At 34.3% G+C, this 13,741-nt stretch overlaps 2 protein-coding genes across 3 annotated transcripts in view; one reads left to right on the forward strand and one right to left on the reverse strand.

Moving 5' to 3' along the window:
- The first annotated feature begins 3,381 nt into the window (after positions 1-3,381).
- LOC144567835 (rRNA biogenesis RRP36-like protein) overlaps positions 3,382-13,741 on the forward strand; it is a 68,255-nt gene continuing 57,895 nt past the window's right edge. Inside the window, exons 1-8 of one of the 2 annotated variants that reach the window (XR_013515519.1) lie at positions 3,382-3,699; positions 3,787-3,853; positions 4,440-4,492; positions 4,830-4,884; positions 5,027-5,101; positions 5,208-5,325; positions 6,435-6,481; positions 6,584-6,794. Coding sequence is in view for 1 of the 2 variants with exons in the window: in XM_078318013.1 (XP_078174139.1) it covers positions 3,434-3,699; positions 3,787-3,853; positions 4,440-4,492; positions 4,830-4,884; positions 5,027-5,101; positions 5,208-5,325; positions 6,435-6,481; positions 6,584-6,697 (795 nt within the window). In the remaining variant the exon portion in view is untranslated. Of the gene's footprint in view, positions 3,700-3,786; positions 3,854-4,439; positions 4,493-4,829; positions 4,885-5,026; positions 5,102-5,207; positions 5,326-6,434; positions 6,482-6,583; positions 6,907-13,741 lie in introns of those variants that run through there. The other variant, XM_078318013.1, reaches the window with a different exon arrangement.
- On the reverse strand, positions 7,006-8,915 carry LOC144567834 (F-box protein PP2-A13-like). Its single transcript, XM_078318012.1, has 3 exons — positions 8,253-8,915; positions 7,851-7,969; positions 7,006-7,657 (listed from the first exon to the last, which is right to left on the reverse strand). Exons 1-3 carry the CDS (start codon positions 8,598-8,600, stop codon positions 7,234-7,236), a joined length of 891 nt encoding a protein of 296 aa, XP_078174138.1. The 5' UTR covers positions 8,601-8,915; the 3' UTR covers positions 7,006-7,233.

Raw genomic sequence — 13,741 nt, forward strand, 5'->3', positions numbered from 1 at the left:
ACGAAAAAATGACTTATAAACATATATCATTATGAGGAGGGTTCCACTGCCTCAATTTTTCATGCCTCCACTATACCTCCAAATTTAAACCGCACGTTACAGTATTGATGAACGGCTCAAATTGAAAATCTGATCAGCGAAAAAAATCCATCCAACTCGTTCGTGTCATCTCCAGTTTGGCTCTTTCCTCCATCCCTCCTGATCTCTCTTCCCTCCCAACCTCACCTCCATTTTGCCCACCTTCCCCACCACGCCCCTCTCCTGACCTCCCATACCTTTTTCTTGCTCTCTCCTCCCATTATTTCGACCTTCATTCAACAATTGGCACCACCATGGAAAAAGTTGCTTCGTTGTTCTCTCTAATTCATTCCACAATAAATTATTGCTATTTCCTTTAGCACAAAAATTGCACATCTAAAGGTTGAATAATTAATATAGTTCATTTGAGTAGTCCCAAATTAGAGTTTCAACAAATCCTTTGGTTGGCTCAACAGAAACAGAGTAGTAATTTCACAGAATTTCTGTTACTGCACCAGCTTTTTGAATAATGCCCCTTTCATGTGCTTCTTTAATTTGGTGTGAAAATCCTAAAGGGGTGCTGGGGGGCTAGGTGTTGATTTAGAGGGGCGCGGAGGGGCGTCGGGAAGGGACGCAAAGAAGGGGCATGGTGGGGCGTTGGAAGGGCGCACGGACTAGGAGGCGGTGGAGAAGGAAAAGAACGATACATAGGAGAAAGAGTGAACTGGAGGGGAAACAAATACTTCTTTTCGCTGATTAGAATTTTAATCCAATCCGTTGATCAATACTGTGATGTACGTTTCAGATTTAGAGGCACATGGAGGCATGAAAAATTGAGGCAGTGGAACCCTCCTCTATCATTATATGCTTATGTAAATAGAGTAACCAACCTCTATTTTATATTATAAGCATAATTTTATAATTATTTTTATAAGTACAATATTTGAAGCATATTTGAAACTTGAAGCATAATTTTTGATAATTTAACAATGTCTGTATATTTTGACTATAATTTGTTATCATTAAAATTTACTCACGGTTTGTTATCTTTGCTCGGCAAATTTGATTGAAACTAGGGACCACATCATGTGGGACTGCATCTATGTAGCAAATTTTAGGATAGGTTTGATGGTGCAATACAACATCTCCATTCGTGATGGATGAATACAATCTGGATTAATAGAAAGAAACAAATTTCATGAGAGTCACGTTTGGACCTAGTATGTGTGATAGGAGTTTGAGCTCTCTGGCGGAAGAGAAATATAAGATTATTCTCAGCAAAGAAGAAGACAGTGCATTGATTTATCACCAATACAATACTGAAGATAGAGAACTATCAAGTAAATATTTAGCAAATTATTATGAGATCTCAACAGAGTTGAAATTGGAGTAAAAACAAACTCCTTTGTATAAGTGTGAGAATTTTTAACTTATATATTTAGAAACTATAAATAAACTTCTTAGCAATATATTTATCGTGGACAACCATAAAAAAAATGTTACAAAATTTATGTTAATATTTAATAATTATTTGCATATGAGGATAAGTGATCTTTGTCCTGAAATTTTTAAATGTATCATACTCCCAAAAAAGATAAATCAAACTATCACGTTTTCTGAAAACTTCGAATTTTGACACGGCTGCATCGTCTAGATACAGTCACTTTTCTCTAGGCCGCATCTAGAGGATGTGGTCCATTTTTTTTTTGTCTCCTTCTCATGTGGCAGTTCAATTTGAATGAAAAAAGGGGGTGGCCGCACCTTGGAGATGTGGCTGTGTCAAAATTCAAAATTTTCAAAAATCGTATTGTTTTGATTTATCTTTTTTGAAATTATGGTATATTTAAAAATTTCGGCTCTTTGTCGGCATATATATGTCGCCGCTCACAAAATATATGTTTGAAGATGAAATCCTCGAAATTAACAGTGAGCTGTGAGCATATGAATTTTCTATCAACTGTAAATATTAATAAAAAAATAATTCGTAATTAGATGGTTCGATTGAATTTAAAGTTCAATTGAGTTAGCAATTGAGGACGCAATTCGGACGAATCAAATAGAAAAAAGTAGCTGCTTGGTACTGTTTCTAACATAGGATGTAATACATTTAGACTCTGGGAACACTTATTTGACAAATTAAAGAATTAATACTTCATTAAAAAACATAAGATTTTAAATTATTTTTTATTTACGACACATCATCAACATTTTTATCCACTCTCTTTCCATTTTAGCGATAATATATGTTTCTATTTTTTGTTGGAACTTTCACATGATTAATTATGTTGTTTCTTATTATATTAATTTAAAAATATAAACATATTTATTTATGCTAAAATTGTACTTGACTACATTTTTTTTTAATTAGAAAGTATCCTTATAAATGACCAAATAATTAAAAAAATAGATATTATCCTTTTCGGAGCAAAGTTCGAGAGACAATGTAATGAAAACAATGCTATTTAAATAATAAAAATTATAATAAAAATGATAGTTTTAATAAATTAATAAATTAATAAAATAATAAAAATATTAATAATGATCATAGATAAAAAAAATATAAACGATAGTAAATGTTATTCTTTGCATCTTCAATATGCAATTCGACTATTTATTAGTAGAGCAAATTAGTATGCTTTATCATTATGATTATATTGAGTCCACTAATTCAATAATAACTTTTATTTAGAATAGTGTGCTGTTATATTATTTTACTATATAATAATGAGTTTGGCTATTATGACATCAGTGTCATTTCAGCCTATATAACACCAACTCTAAAACATATTAAATCGACTTCGAATGACTAATCCAAACCGTTCAAACCAATTCACATTATGAGTGATGCGTTTACATACAATTTTTTTATATATTTTCGAGTTATTTTAGTATCAAATCAAGCAGTAAAAATATTAAAAAATTAATGTATTAAAATTAACTTAAAAACTCACATATTTGACCGCTTGACTTAATACTAAATAAATCCGAAAAGTTATAAATTTTGCATGTAAACACACAACTAATGAAGTAGATCGGTTTGAACAGTTTGAATTCACCATTTGAAGTCGATTTGATAGGTTTTAGAGTTGGTGTTATATAATACTAGTCAAACTCTATAATAATTATTAAAATGTCGTATAAATAAGAAGAATTACTTTGTTTTTGTATAGCTCGATTCGAACTATTAACGAATCCAACGAGCCAGCTCTATTTTTACGAATCAAACTCCATAATCCAAATTCGAGTTGGGTCCGTTGAAATTTCATGCGTATATTTTTTTCTAATAGGGCCAGAAAGATTGCCAGAGTAGCCCAATTTCAGCCCATTTATTCTTTTGCTTCTAGACCTAAAACCCTGTTGCTTCTCTAACTTCTCTGAGTAACCCATCTCGCCGCTTGGAATTCACAAACAATTCATGGGAAACCACAAGCGATTCCTCGAAGAAGGGAAAGAAGAAGACCACGAGGAAGAGAGCGAATCCACCTCTTCACAGAATGACGAAGGTTCAGAATCAGAATCGGAATCGCTATCTGGGGATGAGTTGGAGATAGAAAGAGAGCTCGCGGATGTACCTTTCGAGGAGCTACAGAGAGCCCGCGCCGATGGGTCCCACTTGTTAGGTCCTCTCAAACATAAGCAGTCAGCAATTCAGAAGAAGCCCAGCCGAGCTAACAAGAACAGGTTCCACTTTTCAGCTGTTTCTTTTATGTGATTGATAATGGTGCTTTTTGCTAATTTTGAAATTTTGTGGGTTTAACTTAAATGTAGGCCAATGGAGGTGAGTAGTAAAATCCGGCCTAAGAAATTCAGAGAAGTCGTTCAGGTGCCCAAAAAGGTTAGTGTTTGCCTCTTAACTGTAATTGATTTAGTACCAGCTACAATCTTAACTTTTAACCTTAAAAAAAAAAAAATACTATCTTAAGTTTTATAACCATCCATGCCCTTACAAGTTAAAACTAAACACAACAAGGGAATTTATTACTATAAGACAGCAATTTAGGTAAAACAGTCCTTGAACATCTTATGTGTATGGCAAAATATGTAGCAGCATGTGTACAAAACATCACGCATACTGTGCATAACATAATAATATCTTATGAATGAATCCATTACTTTTCCGATTCAGTGAAAGCTGTCCTAACAATACCTTTCCCTTGGCATTAAATTTCTGGTTTATTAATATCATGTATGGCATTCTCTAGCTTTGTGGGGGAGGCTTACAACTTCCTGTAACAAAATATTAACCCAGAAATAAGGTGTGATCAGTACACCCATGCTGCTACTGATACCATGCCTGATCACTATGCATCAGACATGTGGTACAGTAGCCCTTGATTTGTTCATCTCAGATTTATTATCAAACATGAACCTTTTCTATAATTTACCTGTTGTGAACATTGGACTTGAATTCCTTTTCACAGATGGTGCGAGATCCTAGATTCGAGTCTCTGTGCGGAACTCTTGATACAGAAGGGTAAGCTGTTAAGAACCTTGTACGATTAAATTTGATATCAGTGGAGTGCATTTAGCGATTTTGTTTCCCAACTATGGTTTTCGCTTAGGAGTTGTTTCGCAACTCAAGGAATAGTAGCAGAATAGTGCTGACCAAAAGAATCATTGAATAGTGGTAGAAGAGTTATACCCAAGAATAGTGCCAGAAGAGTGCTCCTCTCTTATTTTTTTGTTGTTTTGTAAATCAGTTGGAAGAGGGGCCTCATATGTGTGAAATAATTTATCATGTTGATATAATATGCTATTATTGTTCTGCCTTCTTTGTTAATTTACTTATTATTTCTTATAATTGTGTGCAGGTTCAGGAAAAGATACAATTTTTTGTATGATGTCCAACTTCCTTCTGAAAGACAGGTACCTCTAAATCTAACTAATTTTTTTTTCAGCAGGCAGTCTTTAATATTCTCCATAACATTTTATTCTGGATCTCTAGGTTTACTTATATACTCCAAATGCGCATTTTTTTTACTTATACTCAATCTCATGACTATTGTAGAAACTTCAAAAGATGATTACAAAATCGAAGAATCCCGATGTTATTTCAGAATTGAAGAGCCACATCTCTTGGATTGTGAGTTGTGCTTCAAACAAATTTTTTTTTTTTGGCCTCACTATTTGCTTTTCCTTGCCTTTTCTGTTTTTAAAAAAAAATTGATCAACTCATCTTGGTATGTCAGGACAAACAACTGAAGTCCGATCATAACAAAACAACTGAGTCCAAAATTTTGTCTGAGCACATAAGGAAGGAAAAAGAAGCTGCTAAGCAAGGGAAAAAACCTTATTATCTCAAAAAATGTATAGTCTCTATCTCTCTCTTTCTCTTTCTCTATAACCCTAATCCAACTGAACCCAGCCTATATCAAAACATAATTCCCTAAATAGTGCTCAACCAGACTTGCAGTTCAGTTTGATATCTGAACCTGGCCTGACCTGGAAAATTAATCTTATTTGCAAATCTGCGTACAGATCGAAGTTAAATAATTGGCGAGCTATTAGGAAAGACCTTAATCCAAACCAGGATTCACTGAGGTGGTGAATGTTGTTGGTTGGATCTAATCTTTATGGCTGTGTTTATGGGTGCAGATGTGGTCTTGGGTTGTTCATGTTGGACCCTTTTGTGGCACAGTTCATTTTGAGTTTCTTTCTAACCTGTTTTGTGTCCCAGTCATTCAGGTTCAGATAGAGGGATCAGGTGTTTGGTTTAAGGATTTTGATCTTGAAAAAAAATAGTTTAGTGTTGTGATCGATTGGAAGTTAGGTTAGTTATCCTTCCAAGTTGATGTGCTGGATTTCAGGTTGCTCAATAGCTCGTAAGGTTTGAATACAATAACCGTCCGAATTCAATAGTAATATTTGCGTGTACATAATCATAACATTATATTACAACAAAATGGATATTTCCAGGTTTTTTTTCTTCTGATTTTTGAAAGATTCCTATTATATCTTTATAATAGGATGGTTTACTTTGTGTTAACTATTTAAATGACTTGATAACAAGATCCAAATCTGATCCAATAGGTTAAGAAAACTGGTATGGATCTGCATTTGGATCTTGTCACTTCTGTTAAATTAAGATCCTTTGCACTTTCAATAGATTCAGGTTTGCATCTTGCTGGATCTGATTTGAATCTGATCTCTTAACAGCCTCTACTAATGTCAGTGTTGATTAAGGTTTAGGTTCTGTTGGATTTGGGCTCTGATTTTATTGACAATCCTTAGTCTTACTCAACTGAACTCTGATGACTGTTGCAAAGTTGACATGAACCTGATCCAGTTCAATTTACACAAGACCTGAAATTGACCCAAAACTTTTATTGGCATGTGCTGTCTAGCTCACTTGTGGCTCAGTATCTGCTATATAGTTGCGTAAATTGTGAAGTCTAATTTTATTCTTTGTTGTGCAGCTGAAATCCGAAATAGAAAGCTGGTAGGGAAGTATAATGAGCTGAAGGTACAAACAATTGCTTCTTTCTTTCATATTTTCCAAAAAGTTTCTATAAATCCTTCTCTACAAACAATTTTCATCTCTAATTCATTTAACTTGCGTAAACAGGATACTGGTAAGCTGGATGCCTTCATTGAAAAGAGGCGAAAGAAGAATGCTTCCAAGGATCAGAGGTACATGCCATACCGACGACCTGGAGAGAGTAGTGGTACAAAGGAGTGAAGTCTAAAATCATCTGTTTTTATGCAGTGTTGGTTTCTTGTGATATTCGGCCATATTTTAGGCTTTCTTCAACATTGACATGGGTATGTAGAATAGTGTCTTTTAGAGGGTAGACTTGTATTACACAAACATATTCTTATATTTGATGTTTTATTTGCGGAGTATAGCCGTGTATTCTGATGATCTGTTGTTTTGAGCTGCATATTTACATAATGATCTCTTTCTGTTACATGCTGAAGTATAAATATTTACGAAGAATTAAGAAATTTGGTACTATGGCCGCAAACTATCACGCAAGTGAAAACTGATTCAACCTTATGGACTCCTAACAGTCCAAATAACTTAAAAATTATATACACCTTGTACAAACATAGAACTCTCATTATAACACTCCTGTTTGTTCAAGCCCTGCAAAGTTGTAATATAAAAGGCATACCCAATCAAAAGAAGTAAACAGAGCAAAAAATGATGAATTCCTAAAGATGCATGTTTCAAGAAGAATCTCTAACTCTCTAGATATGTTGTTCTAGATTGAGCTAAGCACAGTAGATATTATCTTGTCTGAGGCCCTTTGGTTCGATCAAAACTGAGTCGACACAAAGGCCACCTTTGGTATGTGTACAATCAATCTGGAGCAATGAAAACCTGACATGTGTCACTTCATCCGATGGCTTCACCACAAAATCTCCCACATGGTAGTAGGACCACACACCAGGCTCGCCCAAGTAAGCCTTAGACTGCATTTCTTGGCCGTCTAAGGTTGAAAGCTGGAACCGAACAGGCTTTAGATCCCAGCCGTGTATGTTGTCAGTGATGTAATTTCGACGGCCACGCCGCCTTGATGGTTTACCAAGATGAAGACGAAAATAAAGGCTGTAGGTTCCTTGGGGAAAGGAAAATTCAATTTCACCCCTCACCTCAAGCCACCAGATCTGTAGTAGATAGGCAAACACTCCAAAGCTGCAAGGAATGATTCAGGCAGCAGTCTTATTTTTTTTTGAGAAAGAACTTTGCAAATAATGCAAAAGAATGATCCAAATTAAACAAAATAGATGTTTACTTTGGAGAATATGCTGAAGAATATGAAATGAACCATTAACTGTTGTTAAAGAATATTATTATAGCTGAAGATTAAATTAGAGATCTATATTACCTGGATTCTTTGGTTGGAATATAATTCCAGTATCTTCTATCATCAATCCCCGTTATTGATAATGCCCTTGAAGAAATTCTCATGCAAATACCACCAGTGCTCTTCTCCAGCCAAAATTCCTTCATTACATGTTAAATTATATGAAATCACAATTGTTTTTTTTTTTCATATATGTCAATTTGGTATTGAGAAAAGTTATTAGAACTCTTGACTTGAATTAGGATATAATTTAGTAAAAGAACTGTTACTTAAATTATATCGCATTATTTGTAAGGCCATAAACCAATTAAGGAAAGTGAAATTATATTCACTAACTGGTGCTTGTGCTATGACTTAACATACAAGGAATTTTCAAATTGTCAATTGCCAGGAAAAAAAGAAAAGAAAACAACAAAAACTCACTTTATTTCCTCCATCAAATGAGTTCCGGCGACAGAGCAGTGCATAAACATCCTTTTTCAGAAAAGTCCCCAACTTTTCTATAATTGCACCTGAACCCTCCTCCGCCTTCTCTTCACCCTCCAACATCTTTTCCACCAAATACCCATAATTCGTCGGTAATTTCTCTTCCCATATAAAATTACTCGATCCTGCATCTAGAAAAGTTTTATTGAGTCGCACCAGCCGGCATATGTCCGGTGGGTCGAGCCGCCTCAGCACCTCTGCTATGCACCCCTCTGGTAAGTCCCCTAGACCCAGGCCCACTCCAGCTCCTTCTGATCCCACTACGCTAGACAACCCAGCACCCATTAAGATGAATAGATGAGAAACACGGATGGAGAAGAAATGAAGAAAAGAGGGTCTCTAATGGAAAAGTGTAAGGGATTTGGAGGTAAGGAGAAGGAATGAGACAAGAGAACGGCGGTAGAGGAGAGGAAGATTAAGGAAGAGGAGGAAAGAGGCCATGGCCAAGGCAAAGGAAGAAACGAATTGCCGTTGGAAATCGGAAAGGACGGTCTTGGCCTCTTGCCTGGTAAAGGGTTGAGAGAGGAGGTCGATGAAGGTAACAGGGGAAGATTTTATTGTGTGATTTTGAGTTCCTGTGATGAGACTTTGTGACTGTAGCCTGTAGATCCTCTAATCCTCTTGTTGACTGTTGAGGCAGGGAAATTTATATATATGATCCTTCAAGTTACCAAGTATTGTTTATTTGTCATTATGACCTCTACAGTTACAAAAAGATTATTTTAACTTCGGAAATTTTCATTTTGTATTAAATCAGTCATACCTTTAGTATTATAATATTTTCGTTTATTTCGACTGCTTTTTAGCATTTCAAATAATGCTAGTGTTAGTTCCACAAGAAATACAAATCATGCAAGTTTTAATACAAATCATGTAAGTATCAATATAAATTAATTAAAAGTAAAATGCATACATCATTACATCTCCATTTAGGATTTTCATCTAAGTTTTTGATTGGTGATAGTGACAGAACATATTTGGGACAAACAAAACTTTTAAGATTGGTATAAAATTTTCAAACTTTGAGGACCAAAATAAAAATAAAAATATTTTAAATACCAGTTATGTAATTAACACAATTTCTCTTGAAGCAACCCGCCATAAGTGTGAAAGTAGATATTTAATTGTTCTGTTACTTTTCTTGCTTTTCCTCATTTATATTTTTTCACCTATCCCTGATTTGTAAAAATACCATCAGGGTTTAAAATTATTCTGTGAAATGTTACTAGTTAGGAGTATTGGAGCAAATTGTTTGAAAAATAAGGTCAAAGGCAAAATTTCCTTTTCCTGGTGGGGAACAAAAGCAACTATGAGGTAGGGTTGGAGGATAAAAGGAAAAGTGCTTGAAGGTTAGTGGGCATCATTTTTGTTGGAATTTTGTCTATTTTTAGCTATTTAGGCCCATTTTTCAATTTATTAATAGCGACCTCACCCTGGTCGGCCGGTCCACTGTGGTATATGCATTATCCATTTATCATATATTTTCTCCACAAATATCCAATTACGCAAAAAATATTAAAAAAATCATACAAAAGGTTTCGTTGGATATAGCCAAATAGGCAATCATTGATGGGTCTAGAAGCACGTATACTATATAGAATGTTACACCTGTGAGAACGGTTATGCTTTGTCCAAAATAAAATCCGTGTAGAGGTTGGGTTCCTACTTCTTATGTGGTACCAGTAAATTTAAATATAAATCAGTGGATGTATTCACACTTTTATAAAAAAAAATTATACATGATTTAAATAGCTGTTTAGCTAAGTGCTATTTACAATTACACAATTCAGATATTTCTCCAATGCGAATAAATAGAGAATAATTTTGCAAAAATTACAGACCTATGAGCTAACCTAACAATTTTTTTCTAAAAATAAAAAGGGAACGACTAACAGTACCCCTCATTCAGTCCCTATCTGTCCCCCGCGCTAAAAGACTAAATTTTTTTTTACCATTTATTAAGTATTTTACAAAATTGTTGATCCAATGGTGGTTTAACAAAACGGTAAAATCAGCAGCCACCGTTGGATCAACAATTTTGTAAAATACTTAATAAATAGTAAAAAAATACAAAAAAAAATGTAAAATTTGGTCTCCAAGCACATATTAATATGGAGAACAAGATGAACAGTTCCGATAGACCGTTTGAATTTTGAAAAGTCAAATTTGGACCGTATGTATTTCGGCCCATATACATTCGAATGCACATTAGTCACTATATATATATATATATATATATATATATATATATATATATATATATATATATATATATATATATATATATATATAGGCTAATGTGCTTTCGGTAGCATATGGGCCGAAATATACACGGTCCAAATTTGAAATTTCAAAATCCAAACGGTCGATCCGAACCGTTCATCTTGTTTTCCATATTAATATGTGCTTGGAGACCAAATTTTACATTTTTCTGAATTTTTTTACTACTTATTAAGCCACTTTGAAAATCGCTAATCCAACGGTTTTACTGTTTTTTGCAGCCACCGTTGGATCAACAATTTTGTAAAATACTTAATAAATATTAAAAAAATTCAGAAAAATGTAAAATTTGGTCTCCAAGCACATATTAATATGGAAAACAAGATGAACGGTTCGGATCGACTTTCTGAATTTTGAAATTTCAAATTTGGACCGTGTGTATTTCGGCCCATATGCTACCGAAAGCACATTAGCCTATCTCTCTCTCTCTCTCTCTCTATAGAGAGATAGGCTAATGTGCTTTCGGTAGCATATGGGCCGAAATACACACGGTCCAAATTTGAAATTTCAAAATTCAGAAAGTCGATCCGAACCGTTCATCTTGTTTTCCATATTAATATGTGCTTGGAGACCAAATTTTACATTTTTCTGAATTTTTTTACTATTTATTAAGCCACTTTGAAAATCGCTAATCCAACGGTTTTACTGTTTTCTGCAGCCACCGTTGGATCAACAATTTTGTAAAATACTTAATAAATAGTAAAAAATTTCAAAAAAATGCAAAATTTGATCTACAAGCACATTTTAACATATCCAACAAGTTGAACGGTTTGGACTTTGTAAACTTTGAAAATGGAGAGTGTAATTCGGTGTCACCAAAAAAGATGTAATCGGATCCCTCCTCTCTCTCTCTCTCTCTATATATATATATTAATAAATTCTAAAAACACTGATTTTCAAAAATTCTTAAAAATAGTAATAAATTTCCAAAAAATATAAAATTTGGTCTCCAAGCAATATTTAATATGGATATCTACTTGAACGGTTCGGATCGATGTTTTGAACTTTGAAACTAGAGATATGAGCCCAAATTAAAACACCCACTTTAATTTGCAAAATATGGTAGCCTTTATATATATATATATATATACATATAGAATTGGGCTACGGTACTTCGCGAAGTAAAGAGAGTGTCTTACTTCACGTTTATATCTTCAATCAAAGTTCAAAACATCGATACGAACCGTTCAAGTTGATCTCCATATTAAATTGTGCTGCGAGACCAAATTTTAAATTTTTTTGGAAATTTTTTAATATTTCATTAGAATTTTTTTAAAATCGCTATTTTTTAGAAAATTCTGGATCATAAAAAACAACGATTTTAAAAAATTCTAAAGAAATAGTAAATAAATTCCAAAAAATGTAAAATATGGTCTCCAATCACAATTTAATATGGAGATCAACTTGAACGGTTCAGATCGACGTTTTGAACATTAAAATCACAAAATATGAGTGTGAAGTAAAACACTCGCTTTACTTCGCGAAGCACCATAGCCCAACTCTCTCTCTCTCTCTATATATAGTTGGTCGGTTGGAGGCGCTGGACGGGAAGAAAGGGATGACAAGGGCGAGTAAGAGATTAGGGTGGACGAGAAGAGAACCAGAAAGAGAGAGATTGTGTGTGGGGGTGGAGGGCGGGGCTGGGGAAAAGAAAGGTAGAGGCACACGGGAGAAGGGAAAACAAAATTAATGAAACTTTTAATCTTTCGTTCTGTCTCTTTTATTCATCAATGATCAATTGATCTAAAGGATTATTTAACGGTTCTGAACTTAGTTGGATAAATGTCTATATCCAAACGTTTTGACGCTAGTCAGACGATATATATATATATATATATACAGTGGCGTAACCAGGAATTTTGCCAGGGGTAGACGGATATTAAATTGTACAAATACCAATTTCTAGCCCCAATATTAAATCGGTGCAGGATGACATAGTTAATTAGGGTCTCAAATTTTTGACAGAAACAATGTAACATAATCACTGGTATAAACTGCGTCCTAACAACATACCAAAATTGAATTTCTCAGCTTTTTATTAAGTAGTCGGTGTTGTTCGTACAATAATCTTTTACGTCTATTTGACTAATTTGCAAAAACATACAATTATTGAATTTTACGATTTCTCCTATTTTAAGAACATATAGGTCCAAGAAGAGAAAGAACTGCGATGAAATATGCTTGGACTGAAGAAATCACGAAGACTTTTATCAAGAATATAAAATGTAAATTCAAAAGATTGATAAAGTATGTGTGAGGTTGATCAAAGTGGGATAAAACGTTATGAACGTTTACAAAACGTTGGTAACGTTTTATAATGATCAGAAGCTTCAATAATATCAAAAGAAAACCAAGTTATAACGTTAGAACGTTTTATAAAACGTTGTAACGTTTTACAAACGTTATAACGGTTATGAAACGTTGTAACGTTTAACAGGCTCAGAACAACTGAAGAACAGGTGTTCAGTATAAACTAGAAACGTTGGAACGTTTAGAAAACGTTATAACGTTTATAAAACGTTGTAACGTTTTATAAAACGTTGAGCAACGTTTTACTAAGCTGTCAGAGAATTAAAACCCTAAATCGCATTTGAATAAAACGTTGGTAACGTTTTATAAAACGTTGGTAACGTTTTATATCAAACAGCTCATTTTTGAGCTGCCACTATAAATAGATTGAGGGGATCACTTTCAAAAGCACCTTAGCCGACCCTAATTATTTAAAAAGTGATTTTCTGAGAGCTTAGAATCCACCATTGTTGTGAGAGCCTATAACTTCAAAATCCCTCAAGCAACCTCAACCTACTTCACCAATCTAGCTATAGATTAGGTTAGAGTAAGCTATTGAGTGTTTCTCTTGTGTTCCTAGATAATCGAGACCTTGTTCTCACCTCTTTGAGTTGGCCGTTTGACTTCCCGCTTGGTGTGTAAGGGCTCAACGGTTCACAAGTTGTAATCCTTTCGTATTGGGTAATAGGAAGGCGCACCTCACAAGGTTGCGAAGCCCCGGAGACGTAGGCCTTTGTTTTGCCGAACTCCGTTATCACCCCGCGTGTCAAATTTCTCTAAACTCATCTCTTTACTTTCAATTGCAATTTAATTTCAGTTTTTGAGCAATTAGAGGTGCCCCTAAGTGTAACAAAGTG

Source organism: Carex rostrata, chromosome 16, assembly GCF_964058835.1.
Source record: "Carex rostrata chromosome 16, lpCarRost1.2, whole genome shotgun sequence".
Lineage (NCBI taxonomy): Eukaryota > Viridiplantae > Streptophyta > Magnoliopsida > Poales > Cyperaceae > Carex > Carex rostrata.

Coding starts and splice junctions, on each gene's coding strand:
- LOC144567834 (XM_078318012.1), bottom strand. CDS start 8,600: ATGGGTGCTGGGTTGTCTAGCGTAGTGGGATCAGAAGGAGCTGGAGTG. Junction 7,970..8,252: donor CATTTGATGGAGGAAATAAA/GTGAGTTTTTGT, acceptor CATGTAATGAAG/GAATTTTGGCTGGAGAAGAG. Junction 7,658..7,850: donor ATTCCAACCAAAGAATCCAG/GTAATATAGATC, acceptor CATTCCTTGCAG/CTTTGGAGTGTTTGCCTATC.